The sequence below is a fragment of the Petromyzon marinus genome, chromosome 17 (genome assembly GCF_048934315.1).
Source record: "Petromyzon marinus isolate PM22_M1 ecotype Great Lakes invasive population chromosome 17, UKy_Petmar_22M1.pri1.0, whole genome shotgun sequence".
Lineage (NCBI taxonomy): Eukaryota > Metazoa > Chordata > Hyperoartia > Petromyzontiformes > Petromyzontidae > Petromyzon > Petromyzon marinus.
Window position 1 is genome coordinate 21467536 of NC_133683.1, and position 20083 is coordinate 21487618.

The following is a 20083-nucleotide window of genomic DNA, read 5'->3' on the forward strand; positions in this document are numbered from 1 at the left end:
AAACAAATAATTGTTATTTCCTCTAGTTTCAACACAGTAATTAAAATTGACAAACAAACACAAAACAAATCGTTCCTTATTGGATTAAATAACCAGGGCCAAAAAAAAAAAATCGGGTTGGTCGAAAGGCGGTTCCCGTAAACGTTTACAAAAAAAATAGCCGGATATTAATTTGGTATCAAAAGAGCGCTGCACTCCACTGCAATAACTGCTGCTCTCATCTTGCAGACAGCCTCGCTGATTAGCGCCCCACAGGAACACTCCCTCTGGATCTTAACACTGCTGCAGGCCACCTCCCAATCTCAAGCTTCTGCCGATTTTACAATTGCTGTGTGCTGCTGAAAGGATTGGCAGAAAATTGATTTCCACCTTCACATTTCACACCTCTGATTAGCACGGTTGGCTGCGTACTGTGCGAAATAAGTTCAGCATACATACATTAATTCGGCCTCATTTAATAATGATTTTAAAAATACATTTGAACTTAAACTACGCCTCGCAGCGTTCGCGCATTCTCGACGAGTGAGAATGACTCAGAGGGGCACAGAGGAACCGCAGACGAGTGGGAAAGGCAACAGCCAAGCGGGGAGCCGGCACCAAATTCAATCCCCCCACCCCCCCCCCCCAAGCTCTGCGGTCCTCCGCATATGAAGGTGTTATTGGCCAATCAATGAGTGTTTACATGCGTGAGGAAACTTGAGCACTCAGAGAAAAAAGCACGTGTTAAATTGAATGGGTGGCGTCCACATTTTGCAGGACCGCATTCTTACAGCGAGCCAGGGAGTGGAGCCTCGACGGCCATGGGAAGGGCGTTTCACACCATGTGTGCGATCCACCAACCCCCCACCTCCACAGTGCTGGTTTACAGGCGTGCATTGAGCCACCACCGCCTGGCTCACATATCCCTCTATCGCTCAGCGGGGGCAACGCTCTCAGCCAGTGTTCATCGTTGCAAGGCCCACGGGCCACTGGCACCACCCCCCCCCCCACCCCCTCATTGCCTTTAGGGAGGCCCCTGACGTGCGGCCCCTGACAATACACAAAGAGTGAGAAACACCCCCCACCCCCCCCCCCCATCATCGTCGTGCCGCTGTCAAACCCCCTCCCAATGGTTTCAAACGTGTGGCGGCCCTCACACTGATGATGTCTTATCGGCGAAAGTGCCCCCGACCCCCCTTTAAACATTAGTGAAGAACACCGCTCTGCGTACTCGGGAACTTTCCGCCGAACGTTCACTTCCGCGGCAGTGCTCGGTGAGCTGCGGCGGTGGCCTGCGCAAGCGCCAGGCCCTCTGCTACAACGAGGACTTCGAGGTGATGGACCCGCGGATGTGCGGCGAGGAAGGCCATCCCACCGAGGAAGAGGGCTGCAACACTCAGCCGTGCTACCTGCCGCAGGGTGGGGAGCCCAGCAAGCTCATTCAGACCGTCTCACCACCGACGCGTCGGCCGTTTAGTCAGACTCACCGTCACCATAACGCGCGCGCTCACACACGCACACACGCGCATTGGCGGTCACAATACAGCGTGCGGAAAAGGTGATGTCTCGACAGTAAACGACTGTGTTCTTCATCGTATGGTGATGTCACATGCCATGCGAGGCATGATGGGTCACAATTGTGCCTCTTGCTGTCTTAGAAAACAACACCTCTTTGCGTGGATTATTATTACTACTACTCTGATTTGTTTCCAGGCTCCACACACTTTTCTGCCTGATGAGTTTCTCGTCATTTTCAGAAAGTGTGAGAATTGGTTTCAACAATTTCGTATTGTATGTATGTTGAACTTCTTTTTCACCGTACATAGCCAAACTGCGCGAATCGGTGCGGAGGAAGGACAACAAACTAAACAGAAAAATCAGTTCTAAAGAAATGGGTTTTCAATCTAGATGATTTAAAAGTGCATAACGCCAGTGGCTTCCTAATAGCGGAAGGAAGAGCATTCCAGACGGCCGCGGAAGCGGATCTCAAAGCGCTGTGACGGTTCACCAAAATCCGCTGCGAGGGCGACCGGCCCGTATCACCGACACATTGGGCAACCCAGTGCCTCCACTTCTAATGATATTGTGTCATATCACTCGGAGATAATCATATCTAAACTCGAATTAACGTCTAATTTAACCTGTATGACGGTATTAGTTGTCAGTTTAACACGTAGGCTTTCGCGACCAATATTCATAATAAAGGTTTTTGGGTTAGATCGCGTTTATTTATATATGTGTCGTAACCCTCCACCACCCGACAAGGCCAATCAGCAAAAAAAGTGTCACGTTGACAAAAGACAAATAATTCACTACTTTAGCCCACCGGTGTGTTGAAGAGTGAATCCACATTTACAGTTTGAGAACGACGTTTCGCTGATAAATACATCCAGCATCATCGGGCAATTCGCCAGAATGGTAAAGCCCTCGCTTGCTCCCGGTTTTATATAGAGCAGCAGGGTGACGTCATCACTTAAGCTAACAAGGAATCACGTAACAGCTGGGCCGCGAGATAATGAAAGGCAACCCACAGCGCGATTGTGGGCACGCAGCCAAACCTATGGACCACATTGTGAACTAAATATTGCCATGCGCAAAAATAGCATGCAACTCGGGAGTTAAGACCAGGTGAGGGTCCAGTGAAACTAAATATCTATTTTCCAAGGGAGACCTGAGTCTCAAAGCAACAGATGTAATGTAGCAGTGGAAGTTATATCACACAACTTAGATAAAACCAGAAACATTCAACAATTAACAACAAACAGTGTAAGATTCGTAGTTATAACTTAAATCCCATTTAGATATATTTTAGCTTTTTACGAAATCGATCAAAACTGCTTATATTCGCAATGACCAATTGACAATTCCCATTGTCCCTGAAAAAACTGGATGGAAATTAAAGGGGGTTTAACCTCAAGAGAGATGCAATGCCTTTCCACGAATGAGGAGAAGAATTTACAAGTGTAGCATTTACTCTTGTCGGGCAAGACGAGCAGTTTGGACCAAGTCTTCCAATACAAGGATTTAAATGTGTAATGAATAAAATAAACCAGATAAACGTGGTGGTATTGTCTTTCATAAACTAAAATACAAAGTGCAAAGTGGTGATTATCACTTTGTATTGATGAACAAAAAGAGTTCACAATGTGTGTGCCTTACCATCGTGTTGTGTAGCAAACTCTTTCACAATTGTCTGATGCGTCGGTTTGAGAGTCCCCTGTAAAGGCATACACACAACTATGAAACTCACTTTGTTGTTTCGATTTCACAGAAGTTCCGAGCCAGCCGAACCCCTTGGGATTTGACAGCACACAGCACCGGGTTTACTCCCTGCAAGGTCAGGCAGCATCCGGCAAACACGCAGGACGTGCAGAGAGAAGTGTCAAAGATGTCACGATCCCTGTTACACCATCACAACGCTGTAACAACCAAATACAGAGACAAAGATCCCCCGTATAGCCTTTACCAGACTGTTCGGAGAAGTGCTGTTAGCGAGCACCTATGAAGGCCGGCACGGCACCCGAGGGAGTGGGTGGGCAGCACACCACGCCCGGCCGCCTTTGTCTCCCCAGTGGCGATGTCTACACAACGCGCCGGGTACTCATTTGAGGCTGAGTAGACCTAGGGGAGGCCCAGGACCGGTTCAGACAATCGTCACTGGGCGTTGGCCGCGAGCGGGAATCGAACTCGGGTCGCCGGGTTCATAGCGCGGCATAGCGCTAACCGCTGCACCGCCGCTCCCCGATGCCGTCCTTCCACGCATGCGCCACCGAGCGTGGCTTCCCGTGCGCGCATGCAGGAGGCGAGCCAGCTTGGGGACAGTCCGAGCGAGTGGACCAGCGTCCCGAGCGAGTGGACCAGCGTCCCGAGCGAGTGGACCAGCGTCCCGAGCGAGTGGACCAGCGTCCCGAGCGAGTGGACCAGCGTCCCGAGCGAGTGGACCAGCGTCCCGAGCGAGTGGACCAGCGTCCCGAGCGAGTGGACCAGCGTCCCGAGCGAGTGGACCAGCGTCCCGAGCGAGTGGACCAGCGTCCCGAGCGAGTGGACTGCGCTGGCTCCTATTACGGCTGCTGCCCCGACGGGAGGAACCCGGCGCACGGCCACCGCGGCGAGGGCTGCCCCGACGTCTCCTGTTACCAAACCAGGTGCCACACCATTCCCCCCCATGTCAAGTTCAGAAATCGATCGGTCGACCAAGTCAATCGACTCGGTCTGTCGATGCACAATGTGCGACCAAATATCAGGAACCAGAGATTTTGGGGGCAGCGCTGGATTATAACGGTTGGATACGTACATACATTGTTATTTTAATTTATTTTTTTATTTTATTCTTATTTTATTATGTTTTATTTTATTATTTCTCTTCTACGTGACTTTACCGAAAGAACCAAGAAGACATACATTGTTGTTTGGTGTACAGAAGGCAGTGATGTCCTCGAAATTGATCAATGAGGAGTACTTTTAATCGGCCACCAAAGTCACCGGACTTCTTGACTTGTTTCTCTGGGGACATTTGAAGTCGTTCGTCTATACCAGCCATCCCTGAGGTGTTGAAAAAAACTCGGCACACGAACTCAAGGTGAAAGTGCAGGCCGGGTGTGCTCAGATCGTTGTTGACATTTTAAGGAATGTTGAGTACAAACAACATGTGCACAGTTCGAGCTGCACCCTACAGACGTGTGGTTCATGGCTTTTATCATACTCTGTACATCAACCATATTGGCGCCGCGGTGGCGAGATGTTAACTACCTCGCCTGGTATACAGGAGGTCGTGGGTTCGATCCTGACCCTGACGCCTGCTGTATATTTGGGGTTTGCACGTCTCTCTCCCCGTGGTCGTGTGGATTTTTCATCGGTTCCTCCGGTTTTTCCCTCCACGTTTAGAATCGTGCATTGAGAGTATTTGGCTGCTATAAATTACCACACGATAAGCCACTTCTTCGAGCTATCATTTGCGACCAGGCCGCTTCTGAAAAAGAGCTATACAGCTCAGTGAACCTTACCTGATAAAATAAAGGTAGTTTAGTTTATATATTACACCTCCCTTTTGAAATGTAGAAGCTGAATAATTTATTAATTTGGTGCATTCCTGTTCGTTGAAATCAACCATCCTTCATTGTTTTGCAAGTTGAACCATGATTGGATATCTAATGTGGCAATTAATTCATTTGGTAAATATAAAAAAAATGTTTCTCACAATTGTTTTCCAATTGTGTCATTTGGTGTCTTGTCACAAAACAAATGCACTTCTAATTGGAACTCTTGAGCTAGCAGTGCCCCATCTCACATGAGAAGATTCCCAGCCAAAGTCGAAGCCACTGCAGTAAATATATCCACAACTGGTTGACACACCACAATGCATTATTGTTCATTCCATACACAACCCTACCCAAGTGGCTATCTTAGCTTAAAACTAAATTAGTTGGTGACTCTGCTGCATTGGCAGCGGTCCACATACTTAATTAACGACAAAATTCCCAGAGTCCATCATCTCTTTGAGCTGTGGGTCTCTCTGCGAGTCTGTGGCTCTCTGTGGGTCTCTGTGCGAGTCTGTGGCTCTCTGTGTGGGTCTACGGGTCTCTGTGCGAGTCTGTGGCTCTCTGTGGGTCTCTGTGCGAGTCTGTGGCTCTCTGTGGGTCTCTGTGCGAGTCTGTGGCTCTCTGTGTGGGTCTACGGGCCTCTGTGCGAGTCACTGAGAGTGTTCTCCGAGGGTACAACTGCAATTCAATTGTCGTGCCCAGAAGCCAGCAGCTGGATTTACAACCGAGACTTGGATCCATAGTTCCTACTCAGTTCATATCCACATGGGAGAAGACCAAACTGCTTCGTGCGGATTGGTGAAGGGTAGCAGCGAGGACCAGTTCAGGTATCACTCACCACTGATGTCAGCCAAAGCCGGAAATCAAACTCAGGTCGCCGGTTTCATAGCGCAGCACGCTTACTACTGCTCCATCACTACACCCTTTCTTTTACTGATCATCCTATCCGTTAAATGTTATTAACAAAGTAGCATTGCCTCTGTGGAGAAAGGCTTACACGTTTCCTTTTTTTGTTATTTATCCCAAACGACGACACACTTCTTTAACGATCCCGTGCATTCTCAACTCCAGGAGGCTTCAGTGTTACCAAACGTTTCGCACTGGCTGCTCGGGTTTCAGCCTCTACGGATTAAAAGCATCGAGGAGCTCGCACGGCTTCCATTAACCCGGCTGACTACGTGAATTAATGTTGACATGAAAACGGCTGGCCACGTTCATTTATGGCAATGAATGAATGCTTACATCGCCATTGATATCCTAGGTCGTCGTGTCCCAGTCATGTTTTGTTGACTCTCCACACGGGGCTAAGCAGTCAAAAGAGACACAAAAAAGGGCAGTTGCTCATTATTTTCTACAGGAAAATGTTTGAAGAGCGAGCGGGGAAATGTAAATTACTTTGTGGGGATCTGTTGGAGGCTTGAGATGGTTGCATCTGCGCTTGTTCTCATTAGCGTTTCCATCCTTTGGAGATTACCTTGGTGGGGGGGGGGGGGTCGGATTTCTGGGTTTTATACAACGAGGAGCAGCTGCTAAGCGTTGAGAAGATGTGTTACGGTAGAAGATGTGTTACGGTAGATAATACCTCTCTCTCTGTTGTCAACTGCTTCGCGTTTTAGATCCCGGACCTCTGCAAAAGTTAAGAGCTAGTTTCCACTCAAAGACGTGTTGGGCCGCGCTAATATGCTGTTTACGGTCTGGATCCTGCGGTGCAAACTCCACGTTACCATGACAGGGGTGGTCTATCCAAAGGACCACTGCTGATTTCCCACAAAAATGGTACTCGTTTTATTGAATTCGGTGGTGGGATGATGGGCCGAATCAATCCTCGACCACAATTTGACCTCGCAAGCCTGCTGATCGTGAGCCCCGATTGCCAGCCACTGAACCACCTGGCGGGGTGCAACGTGATGCACATTGAAACGCACAGGGCAGCCCAAAACGTTCGCTTACTGAGGTGCGTCCTAGCTTAGGCCATCCCGTGACGCCGGCACATCCGGGCAGCCCAATTCCTCCACTTGTCACGGTCTTGTGCCGTCACTCGGAGCTATCCCCACATAATAGCACCTGCGGATACGAAATGCTTAAGCGATATCCTTTCTGAGATTATACATAAGAGTTTATCTTCTATGTACAGTAATGCCCAATTGGACCATTGTTCACCCCGCCACATGCACGGCAAAAGTCAAGGTGAAGGTGCGGCCCTGCAATTGTTTGCTCAAGCCTCTGCCGGCAGAAGTGCCGCCGGTAATAGAGGACGCTCAAGATGGCATTTGGCCTACTCTTCCACACCGACGAAATGTCTTGAAAGAGGTGGAGGTATCCACACTTTACCCCACGAAACATGACCTGCAGATCGACCCTGTTAACAAATTATACTGCCTGGGTGGACAGAGGCAAGAGGTTCCGAGAAACTTGCCCCATCGTTTAAACCGGCGCTCAGGGTGAACGAATTGAACCGGCAACCTCTGGATTGCAAGTCCAGCGTGGCGAACGATTGCACCGCGGCAGCGTCCCTCTCTCTCCTAAACTGCGCGCCGTTTAACCGCCGGCTCACCGGGGCAGATTTGGCTGCTGCCCCGATGGCGTGAATGCAGCCAGGGGGACCGATGCCCTAGGCTGCCCCTCGGGATACGATGGAGGAGAGGAGCACGGGCCCGAGGAGGAGCCCGCCGGACGGCAGGAGGCCCACGGGAGGGAGCCCGAGCGCCCGCGGGAGCCGGCGGTCGCAGCCGGCCAGGTGCTCGTCGCACGCAGCGGCGCTCTGCAGTTGTGGCAGTGGGAGGGAGCGAGTGTCCACCTCACTGGTGGCCACTGCCTCAGGGCAGCTTCTCTTCATTTCGGCAGCACGTGAACACTGACCCCCCCCCATCACACCCCCGCCATCCCTGCCACCACCCCACCCACCCACCACTTTCAAAATGAAAAAAAATGCAATAATGGAGAAGATGGAGTGTCTGTACAGTATTAATTTCTCACAGCCAAGGAGCATTGCAAGATAACTATGTTACAAATGCATTTGCGTGGTGTTTATTTGTTTATTTACTCACCCACCCAGTGAAGGCTCCCTGAGTCACAAGACATTTCCAGGAGAGTTTTTCATCGTGACGTTTTGGCCAATTGCTTTTCAATCGAGCGTTTTTGCGTGTGGGTCAGAAACTTGAGTACCCAGAGAAAACCACCCAGCATGCATGGAAATAACACCGACAGATCCACAAGAATGGAATCACAAACCCCCTGGTGGTACAGCCATCTCCTGGCCACCTTGTGGCACAGCAGATTTGAGAGTTTCACCAATCTACATGACCCACCAACCCCTGCCTCCGTAGCGTACATCACCGCACCACGTTGGAGACGCGTGGCTTATATCTACGGCACTTTAGCACGCTGTGAACATACGCCGAGTATGTTGGCTGTGGCTCGCGACACCACCTTGGTGAAAAAACGTCCCAAGTTCCTCTTTTTGTTTCTGCGCATCCCGTCACATATGTCTCCTCCAGCCGGCTGAGCGGGCTGCCCATCCTCCTGTTGCGGACGATTGCCACGGACAGAGGTTCGGCTGCTGCCCTGACCACGTGTCCCCGGCACAGGGACCCAACGGGGAGGGCTGCTCGGGCATCCATGACGGAGGTGAACATGATGCCGTCTCTCCTATATCCACGTGACTCTCTCCCGTGCGCCCATGACTCTCGCTGCACACTAGAGCTGGACTATCTGATTATTTAAGCAATACATTTCTCTCCCGCGAATCGGTTTGATTACACTTCTTCTCATGGCTGATATTGATGTAGAGCAACACACATGATTTCACATTGAGGTGGATGAGCCAGATGATTGCGTCAGGAATAGCGGAACGTATCTCTGTGATGATGCCTCCTTTGTATTTGTGAATCGGGCACAAAGTCATTATGTGATCCATGGCTGTTCTGGGTCAGTATAGTCGCACACGGGAGAGTTTTTACTTTAAAATGTACGAATAAACTCTCCGCATCTGCCACGGTTTGTGCAGATGATGCAGTTTAGGGTTGTGGCCCATGAGCTTGGCGGATGATCAAAGGCAGGGATCTTTTGCTTTGGGTATTTCATGCGGTGTTCGTTGGCAACTTCTTGTTAACTCCATTAGGCTTTCCAGTGATGGTTAAAATGTGTCAATGATGCTCATAATGATGAAAGTGATGCTAATGTTTATGATGATCCTGATGATGATCATGTTGATAATGATGATGATGGTGCTGCTGCTCATGACGCTCACAGTGATGATGATGATGATGGTGATCATTAAGCTGATGCTGCTGCTTATGATAATGATGATGGTCATGTTGACGATAGTGAAAGTAATGTTCATCTTGATGATCATGATGATACTCATGGTGATGACAGTTATACTGCTGCTGCTGCTGCTGCTGCTCATGATGACGACGCTCATGATGATGACGGCGATGCTCACGGTTGTGATGATGCTCACGATGATGCTCATGATGATGATGCTCATATTGACGATGACGTTCGTGGTGGTGATGATGATGATGAGCAATGCTGATGCTGGTGCTCGCGTGGATGATGACGAAAGTTAATGACGCTGACCGACGGTGGCAGCGAGGCCTGCGTGCAGCCTGCCCAGCGCCAGGGGCGCGTGCGCCGACTACGCGGCGCTCTGGTACTGGGTGCCGGCGAACGGCGCCTGCAACCGCTTCTGGTACAGCGGCTGCGACGGCAACGTCAACCGCTTCGACTCGGAGGAGGCGTGCGTGCGGGCGTGTGCGGCGCAGACCGCCGAGCGGCAGCAGGAGCCACGGCGGGCGCAGAGCGCCGCCACGCATCGCCACCGCCACCACCAGGCGCAGGCGAGCCACTGCAGCGCTGCGGCGCAATGGGACGCGGCCGTCTCGTCGCGGTAGTGGGCAGTCGGGGTGTACGCTGGAACACCTGATGTGCGTGTATATGTGGAACTTATTTCGCACCCGTACGTGCTATAATCGGAGGTGCGGGAGAAAGACAACAAAGTGTGAACGCAAAAAGCAGTGCTAAAGAAATGAGTTTTCAATCTAGGTTCAAAAGTGCAACGCTCCCAGCGGCTTCCTAAAAACGCGCAGAGTAATTCCCCGATTTACGTCTCCGCCCCGTTACGTCGTTTCGAAAATATGTCGTCGCTTTATTAATACCGCGACACGATTTGCATCACCTCAAGCCACACTTCTGCCGGTGACAGGATCGCCCGTCCTTTCTTGTACGGGTCCCCTCTCAGCCGTCGCCTCCACCAACGCTGTGAATCGCTTTGATTTACGTCGTTTCGATATTCGTCGGCGCATCTTTCAGCAACGTGTCTCCCACGTGAAGCAGGGTACCAATGTATGCATGTAAATGTGGGACCTGTTGCCATTAATTTTGTATTAATTGGAAAAGTCCAAAAATCAGGCCGAGATGGAAATTTGAATGTATCCATAAATGATCAATCACAAGAAATTGTCACTTGCATCACGTTCCTTCTGTGGTTTTCCCACAAAAAAGTGGAATAATCTGGCATCGGGTGAGGCCACTGCTGTTAGCATGATGACACATTAAATTAGTACTTAATACAAATCTGAAAATAGATCTAAAATTGCCTGTGAAAATCAAAAATTCTGATCTTTCCCATCCGTAATATATAAACTATTTATAACAGAGCTGCTACCTGTCCTGGTTTTCCCAGTATCATCCTCTTTTTGAGGTAGCACTTCTGACAAATCTACAAGTCTTCCCAGGTGTTTTTTCCAGTCACATAATAATGCACCACTCAAATGAAAGTGCATTTACATGTACCACGTTTGGTGTTGCTTCATTGGCCAGTTGTGCACAGGCCAAAATAACAACACACTCAGTACGCTCGTCCATAACGCTGTGTGGCCTTTAAAGGAAAAATATATATAATCAGTGACGTTTTTTGGGCAATGGCCCTAATTCATAACACAATGACAGAGAGGCCTGAGAGGTAGAGCGGACAAGATGGACACCGCCCTCTACAGCATGGCACCACCATGGGCCTTACATGCAGTTCTTCCCTCTCCCCTCTTCCAGTATTGTAAGACGTTTCTTCTTCCCATGATGAACTTTATTTTGTACCTCCGAGATGGCCACTCGAATATAAGATATCCTATTAAAGCTTTAACAGTTTACAAATCCAGGTGTGTGTCATCTCCACACGTGGCCAGCACAATTAATTCAATTCACCCACCTAATTCGCCTGCTCTCAACAAAAGGCCACATTCTAGACAATAAGATATTACGGGTGATCAATGTTTTTGACCAGAGCGCCTCTCAATTGCAGTGTGATGCAATAGTATTGGATTTATGAAGAGTGTAACAATGTGATTATCTCAGGACGTTTAATGAGATGGCCAGAATGTGATAGAGAGGGCAGAGGATGGCGATTAGAAACGGCAAGAGAACTCAAGAGGTTGCTGTAAGACGGCAAGTGACTTCATCGACCCTTCATTGAGGGCCTTTGTTACCTCCTCGTAAAGCAACTGACCAAGCATCACAATGCAGGACCCACACCTCCGATGAGCACGGTTGGCTACCTGCGGTGCCAAAGAGGTTCAACATGCATACATACATACTCCTTAAAAATATATATCCTTGAGATGTAGTGAGGTTTTCATGGATGCATACATTGGATTATATTTAACATTACTTATTTGACTTTAAAATCTAGGTATAGGTTGCAAGTGGGGCAAGAACAAAAGGCAATGAAGATGAAAGTGAAAAAAATGTGAATGTAAATTTACTGAGGGAAGTTAAATATTTACTTAGCGAGTAAACAAAAAAAGCGGAGTCAATAAAAGTTTGAACTGGCGATGAGACTGCAGATTGTGGCCTCTGCGAACGGTTTCTGCTGGAACATTGGTTGAGAAGACCCATGAACTAATGGAAATAAATGTTATATAATTTTTGTATATTGACTTATTTACTGTTCTCTGTTGTGGTGGATTGTGCCCTAAGTGTGCATTGTGCATCAGTAAACCGTTTTATTTTGGAATCACCTACATTTTGTAATAATATTTCTAATGTGCCATATACCACAGATTCAGCAAGAGGAGCATTCCTTTGAGACGCATCACCGGGAAGCTGAGCACAAGCCTCAGCCAGATAGCGGAGACAGGCCCAGTCAGCCAGTCTACAGGTGAATTTAGACTCAATGCAATGTAACAGATTGTTTGGTGATGCTGTATTTGGTATTGGTTCTCAAGTGGAATTAACAACAAAACTGACACTCGTCAACAACACTGCGTAAAAAGCAGAAGAAAAAAACATGTTATTGCCAACGTTTCAGGCAATAGCTCTTCTTCATGGCACATAAACAGAGAGCCCAGGGAGACGAAAGTTGCAGACTGCATGAACACCATGGGAAGCGTTGGAAGTGCACGAGCTTATGCCACACAGACCAATGTATTTGAAATATCCCTGCTGTGGTTGCTGGGTGGCCCAGGGGGTCAAAGTGATGAGCCAGCACCGCCGAGACCCAAAGTTCAAATTTAGGGCTTCAGCCGCTCATTACCGAATCAGATGTTCAAATGCGGAGAGCTTATGGTTTTAGCAATGTCACCGATGACTGCACCCAAAAAAAGCACATTCAATTTGTTTTTTTCCTTTAATTTGTACAAATTCCAGCTCTGAGATGAACTTATTTCGGTCAGACATGGGACACACATTTCTGTAGATGGGCATGCATTAAAAGTGCAGTGCCCCTCGTGTGGAGAAGAGGTCACATGATGGGAATCCAGGAGTAGTGGAGGGTCTCCTTTCACGGGATGTTGTCTAGCACTAGAACTGATAAAGTGCTGAATGGATGCTACGTCTTCTCATGACGTAACTGATAATACAATTGCGATTAACCTGGAGAAAATAACAAATGTATATTTTAAATAAAATACAACTGCTGTACAATTCCAATCTCTGGAACATGAACCCACATTTACAGGCTTGAAGACATAACAATTACAGCAGTGCAATGAATCGTACAAGTCAAGTACACCAAATCAGCAATTTAATATTTATATTAGTATTTGAATAACAAGTGCACAAAATGAAAACAAGACAATGCACTCTGAGCCATGAGAGAACTATGAAATAGGGTTACCAGGCTGATAGTCGATAATTCGTTTTCTTAATTACACATCTCTACACAAATAAGTCTATGACCTTTGACCAAAATCACTCGGAATGCACCCAACTGATCTCAGAAGCTAAGCAGGCTTGAGGCTGGATATTGATTGGATGCGTGGACCACCGTGCATCCGAGAGGTGTTGTAGGGTTAGAGACTTGCCTTGCTGCGGCGAGACCGTGGCGAGGCTGCGCGTCGACGTGTTGCCGTGCGCGTGCTGGGCGCGTGCAGCCTGTGGATCGAGCGGGACGACCCCACGGCGGTGGAGCGCCCTCTCGGGCACGCGACCGAGCTCCTGTGCCGTGCCCAGGGCTCGCCCGGCGTCGCGCTGGAGTGGATGAAAGACAGCAGAGCCATCGACCCTTCCCGGTGAGGGGGGGGGGGGGGGGGAGTGCAATGTGGGGCCAGGGGACAAGGCTGAAGCGACGTGGCAGATGTTAAAGCCCAGTTGATGTACGGTGACTGTCTCCGTCATATTGACATCATTGCCAGGAAGGATGATGATGATGGTCGTCGAACGAGACTGATGTTGGGATGCCAACCAAAGAAGAGAACGCACACGAGAGGACAACCCCGGTGTAGACGTAGGGAAGAGATCAGCTCATGTGCAGGAGTGAGCGGGGCGTGACGTCGTAACACGATACGGGGTGGCGGCAGCATGGGAAGGCCTTCATCCAGCAGTAGATAGACCAGGGCTGTTGACAATCATGATTATTTAAGTCGTGACCTGCGCCTCACGAATATCGCTGCGGGCTTCACGTCGTTGGGCCAGGTATGTTGTGCTGCTCAACGGCTCCCTCTACATCCAAGCGGTGGAAGAGGAGGATGCTGGGATATACACCTGCCGCGCCAGCAATGGGCAACAGCAGGAGTTCCGCCAGGTGCAACTGAGCATCATGGGTGAATCCACGCAAATGTCAACACACATGACCTCATATGTGCTCGTGACGTTATATGACGGTCACCAATTCTGTTTTAATCCATTGACTCTTTTTTCTCAAGTCATTTCTGGATGTCAAATGACCTTGGTGGTGGGCATTTTCAACTCTTGCATGCGTGGAGAGCATTTGGAAGGGTGTCTTTTGGTGTTTTCGGCGTTTCCATCCCCCGCCTCTCCATCTCCTCTCTCCGTCCACTTGGCGCCGTTGCGTCCGCGTCGTAACCGGAGGCCCCCCTCCGCTCCCGTAACCCGCTCTGGCGCATGTCGTTGTTTTTTTATACTAAGCCACAACCTCGTCGGCTCAAAAGCCTCCGGTCAGGGAAGCCGATAACTCTGCCGCGGTGGTCGAAGCGCGCGCCGGTTCGTCCGTGCGGCTGCCCTGCCGCTACGCCGCGTCCGAGCCGGCGCCCCGCCCCGTCTGGAGGGACGGCTCGGGGAGGGCGCCGACCGGCCGGCGCTTTCGGCAGCTGGCGGACGGCTCGCTGGTGATCTCGGCGGTGATGCCCGGCGACGCGGGGACCTACGCCTGCGAGCTGGAGACGAGGCTCGGGGCGGCACGCAGGCGGTCCAGCCTGACGTTGAAGGTCAAAGGTCAAGGTCGTGCACACATTGGATATCGACGGACTTGCGAACGGCGATATCGTGCAGAAGCTTCACCAATACTCGTTCATCATCATCGCCATCATTTATACTGCACCTCCATGCAGTACATCTCGAGACAAAATGTATCAGCAGCTACTTTAAGAGCCTCTCCTGAGATTTAAAAATGCCACAGTGTGGCGAGACAACACATCTCTCGAAAATAACGGCACTCTTAGAAACACGTGAGTTACAATGCAGTCAATGCAAATTTAATCACCCTTTTGATTATTATGTCCCAATGCTCATCCCATTCAAAAGCATGTCGACGTGTAGATGCATAGTATGGTTCAAGGCCAGATTGTAATGTAAGTAGGTTTAGCCAGCATAGCAGCCAAGAGGTTCTGCCTGTCTGCATGCAATTGTAAAGGTGAGCTACACCTGTGAACACAACACCACTCAAAGGTCACATCACAAGCATCGTGACCCCCTTTCTGTGTCACGTATGTGAACTTCAAGTTCAAAAATGAGTATTTGAATAAATTCTTTGAATCTCAAGATAACAGGTTGGAGGTTAAGTCTTATATGTTTGTGTGTATTTATATACACTGCACACATGCATTTGTGTTCTAACTGGAATCAAATGTGTTGAAGTCACTTTGTGTCCTTCGCAACAATTATTGTTGCCTTTTCATGGAGAAAAAGCTCCAGTGCAATACACGCTTACAAGGGTGGCTCAAGGTTAACGTGTGCTTTTAGTTCCACAGAATGTGAACAGTGAAGTGATTGAACTCACGCTGATTTTCAAGCTACTCCCCTGCCACACTGATGCCATTTGCCCCATCGGTGTTGTAACACCTTCATGACAAAAGTGCAACATTCTTCAGGGCAGATACGTATTCCATGTCAGGATTTCTGCTTTCACATTTTCACATCGACCCACTCGGATTACTCCCTCTTCTGCATGCGAGGCACGTATCACCCATCTGTTCAGCTAACCTTCTGTAATTGTAACAAAAAAACTCACATTCGTCAATAACATTTCCTTAAAAGTGGCATATAATAGGTGACGTTTTGGGAAATGGTCCTTCTTTATCAGCACATAAAGAGTCCAGGGTGAAAGAGTGATGATTATGAGATGTCATCTCCCTCGCCTGCTAGGCAGGAGGTCGTGGGTTCGATCCCAACCCTTACGATGCCTGTTGTATATTTGTAGTTTGCGTGATCTCTCTTCCCGGGGTCGCGTGGAATTTTCACTCGGTCTTCCAGGTTTTGCCCTCCACATTTAGGAACATACATTTAGGTTATTTAGCTGCTACTATAAATTCCCACATGTGATATAAGCCACTTCGATGAGCTATCACTTGTGGTCAGGTCACCTCTGAAAAATAGCCAATAGCTCATTGGGCTTCATCTGTAAAAAAAAATCCGTGATTGCCAAAAACATTTCTTATTCTATATTTGTTTCCTTTCAATGTGACTAATAATGTTTTTGTTAATGGTGCTGTACACCACTGCCAATACAGTATCACCAATGAACAGGTTTAATCCTCTGCGTGGAACTTCACTACACAGTTCTGTTCCATAGCACGTGACATACAGTTCGCTGCCATCTGGCAAATACCCAGACTGCTTTGCGCAGCTGTGTTGTCGCTTCACACGAGGTTGCCTGATGTTGCCAATGTCACTCCACAAACTTTCATCAGCAATCCGTCAAGTTTGTAAAAAACAATCGAGAACAAAAAGCACAAGTTACCCTTACCCCCACATTTATTATGAAATTGGATAAAGCTGGGCACATTTTGCAAACGGAACCTGTTATGTTGAAGTAGGAATTTAATAAATACTACCTTAAAATCAGTATACAGTCAGCAATAAAAAAAATATATAATATTATTGAGTTATATTCACGTGTGGGCGAATGTTTCTCATCCTATTTTTGGTGAAAATGCACCGAGTGTCTCTCTTGCCATCAATGCCACAAATCGCCAAGTCGAAGTGTTTTGGCCATTTGTCTAAATCTGGCCCATGAAGTATACTGATTTTATGCTTCAGCCTGGTGTGGCATTGGTCCTCCTACTACTTCTTCTTCTTCTTCAACCAATCTGCGCAGCTCCGTTCATGCGGAACCATCGCTCACTTGTCTACGCAGTTCGCGAAGAGCGAGCACAAGTTGTTTTGGAAAGTGCCGTCATGCCGTGCGGTGAGCGAGTCTGCAGCATTTGTCGTCCTGGGTGCGCGCGCGTGCGGGCAGGAGTGCTCTCCATCGTGAAGCCGCCTGGCGACGTCGAGGTGGAAGAAGGCGACGAGGCCACGTTTCCCTGCACCGTGTCCGACAAGAAAGCTAATGTCATCTGGACCAGGTAGGTGGCTCATTCCACGTGGGCTATGTTTTGTTTTTCGTAAATAGCGTTAAGACAGGCACGATATGATGATGATGATGCTGATGATGCATCAATCCATCGATTAAAATCTATTATTTCACTAAAGATACATGCATAAAAAATAGTGTGTAAGACTCAATAGTTTATCATTTGTGGAAATAAAATACAGATATGCTGTTAAATTTTGGCGAAACTAGTGGATAACAATGAAACAATACAAATGAGTTCAAATTAAACTACAATGACTGTTCTTGAATTGGATCGTGACCTGGAATCGCGACAATACACGTCTCAGGGGGATGCAACATTACTTACTTCATGGATACAACTGGATTGTTTTTTTTTCAATTCCTAGCAAGGGCAGGCTATATTGGAGCAAGAATGGAGTGGCAGGGGATGTCTTGATCTACAACACATACCCAATTCAATTACACTTTGAATGCATGAAGTGTTTAAATGTGACTGCATCTTGAGACGCTCTACACAAAGGGAGATATGTTCATTGGACTATCACAGGGAAGAGGTTGGATATATTTTTAAGAAGTTGAAGGCATACGTTAGGAAGAGACCTGCATTAAATAAGACACTTGGATCGATGAAAATACATCGTAGGTGGAGGAGAAGAGGGCTTAAAAGCTGGAGCGTTAATAAAAGGGGGGGGGGGTGTAATCAGCTGTATGAACGGCCAGAGGAAGGTAATTCCAGACAGGAAGGGCAGCAGTCCAGTCGGAGCCAATTCAGGCATTGGTTGCTGGATCAGAGGACACCAGAAGGGAGTAGACCAGCACGAGAGCACAGCGTAGGCAGGCGGGGCCGAGTCCATCGAGGACCTTGAAGTAATGGAATTGTAGAATTTTTGCCGCAGGAATGTGTAAATGTTTTCCACCGACTCAAGTGTGTCGTGGGGGGTGTTCCCGTTTATGTCAGGAACGGCGTGTCACTGACATCCGGGGAGGTCGGCGGAGGCCGCGTGCTCGTGTCCGGCGACGGCATGCTGGTGCTGCGCAACGTCCACAGCAGCGACGCCGGCCGCTACACGTGCAACGCGTACAGCGGCTCCCGCTCCGTCAGCGCCAGTGCGCACCTCACCGTGCAGGGTAGGTCGGGCTCCCCGGCCAAAAGCTAGGACAATAGCCTTGGCGAGGAGCGAGTGAATGGGTGGGTGGGTGGATGGGTGGGTGGGCAGCGGGACGGAGAGGATGACGATCGCATGGATGGACGAATGGACAGAGGATGGACCGACGGAGAGGATGGACCGACGGAGAGGACGGACGGACAGAGATGATGGGACAGACGGATGGAGATGATGGAATGGACGGACAGAGAAGGGTGAACGGACAGATGGACATAGAGGACATTTGTACGGAGAGAAGGGATGGACTGACAGAGGAAAGAGGATGGACGGAGGCCAGATGGCCAGACAGAAGGAAAGGACAGACAGATGAATGGAGAGGATGGAGAGAGAGAGAGAGTTCGGAAGGGCAGATCAAGGGACGGAAGGATAGGCACGATGGATTCTGTGAACACGCCACCTCACCACTGGCCAGTGAAGCCGTGACCCTCAAGGCCCTTTCCATGTTGTCCAAAGTCTTCCTCTCTCCAACTCCTACTGAGTCCGCAGACGTGTGGAACGTTTACTTACAGAGGTGCGCAGGAGACAGCGAGTGTTATTTACTCAGGAAAGTCTCAACCGAGTTCTTCAGGGAGTACTGTTCTCAGGATGGTTTTATTTGTGATGTTTGGCTTAGACCTTCTGTGTGTGGAAATCAGGAGATAACACTCAGCATTATGTGTCACGTACTTGTACATATGCAACCTTCCTGCTGTACTGTTACTACTGGAACATTTATAGTTCTATAGACAGGCTTCCCACATGAACTGCTTGGATGGTCTATCATGCACAAACCATGGTTATGGTTTATGCATTTCTTGCTTAATATACTGAGGGTATCTGAATACCAACTGGACTAAATTGACCAATAACCATTCAGTTTGGAGTAAATCACATTCTGATCAATCTATGTGATCTTTCTAACATCCCAAAAATAGAAATGACGTAATAAAAACTTCCTTGGAGTGTGTAGATTTTGCACATTTTCAACCAGCAGCTTAAGCTTACCTGTTGACACGTCATACCAAATTTATAAAACTTAAGTTCGGTTTCAAAAATGATTTGATAGGGCTAATGAGCAATGGCTCACCATTCCATAACAGAGTTGCATTTCTCCAGAAGTACATCATCTATTCAAGGTTTTTTTTACAAGGGGTCCTGCATTGCGATCTATGGGTAATGGTAATCGAGAATTTTGCATGCAAAGTTTATTTATATTGGTGTATTAAATGGTGCAGTTTTACGACAGAATTGCACTTGATATTGGTGAAACCCCACGTCATTGACCCCTAAAAACACGAAACTTTAACGGCGAAATAATTTTCGCCATTATTTTGGTACAATGTTTTTATGCATATATATGCTTCGTTGCATGAGGCGGATTTAAACCATGTGTGGTTTCAGAATTTGAATCTCTGCACCTCTTCTGGGAAGGGGGTGTAGAAATATTGCTTCACACTGCACGTGCTGCGAAAGAAAAATGTCTGAGCCCAACCGCTAAGTGTGGTGGAGCATTAGTAATGTCTTGGAATGGGAAAACCTTGAAAGTTTCCTAAACTTTCAAATACCTATGCACATTTTTAAACCGATGTAAAGGCTAATTATGACAGAAAACTTATCTGCAGACCTTTGGGGCCAAATTGTGAAACTGGATCCATTAACAGTTTAATGCTGGTAAACACTCATGCTTTTCATGTTGTAGCTACTACTTTTTACTTTATACACTTGTGTAATCATAGGTAGTTTTAATTTTGCATGTTACTGTTTTTACAAGTTTGTGAAAAGTCTGCACTTAGCAATAAAGAGATTGTTTAAACACCAAGTCACGTGATTTAATTCAAATGCACGACTATAAAAAAGCATTAATAAGCCGAGGCTATTGCGTAACAACGCAGGGTCACGTTTGCAAAAAT

The 20083-nt window shown here is 48.1% G+C and overlaps 1 protein-coding gene across 2 annotated transcripts in view; it reads left to right on the forward strand.

Moving 5' to 3' along the window:
- Positions 1-20083, forward strand: part of LOC116943172 (papilin-like) — a 63820-nt gene that overhangs the window by 38673 nt on the left and 5064 nt on the right. For both annotated transcript variants that reach the window (XM_032955791.2, XM_032955792.2), the window contains 12 exons: positions 1248-1398; positions 3251-3316; positions 3779-4124; positions 7581-7755; positions 8516-8645; positions 9612-9859; positions 12077-12174; positions 13388-13525; positions 13929-14056; positions 14382-14687; positions 16930-17038; positions 17987-18156. In XM_032955791.2, coding sequence (XP_032811682.2) covers positions 1248-1398; positions 3251-3316; positions 3779-4124; positions 7581-7755; positions 8516-8645; positions 9612-9859; positions 12077-12174; positions 13388-13525; positions 13929-14056; positions 14382-14687; positions 16930-17038; positions 17987-18156 — 2065 coding nt within the window. The remainder of the gene's footprint in view (positions 1-1247; positions 1399-3250; positions 3317-3778; positions 4125-7580; positions 7756-8515; positions 8646-9611; positions 9860-12076; positions 12175-13387; positions 13526-13928; positions 14057-14381; positions 14688-16929; positions 17039-17986; positions 18157-20083) is intronic.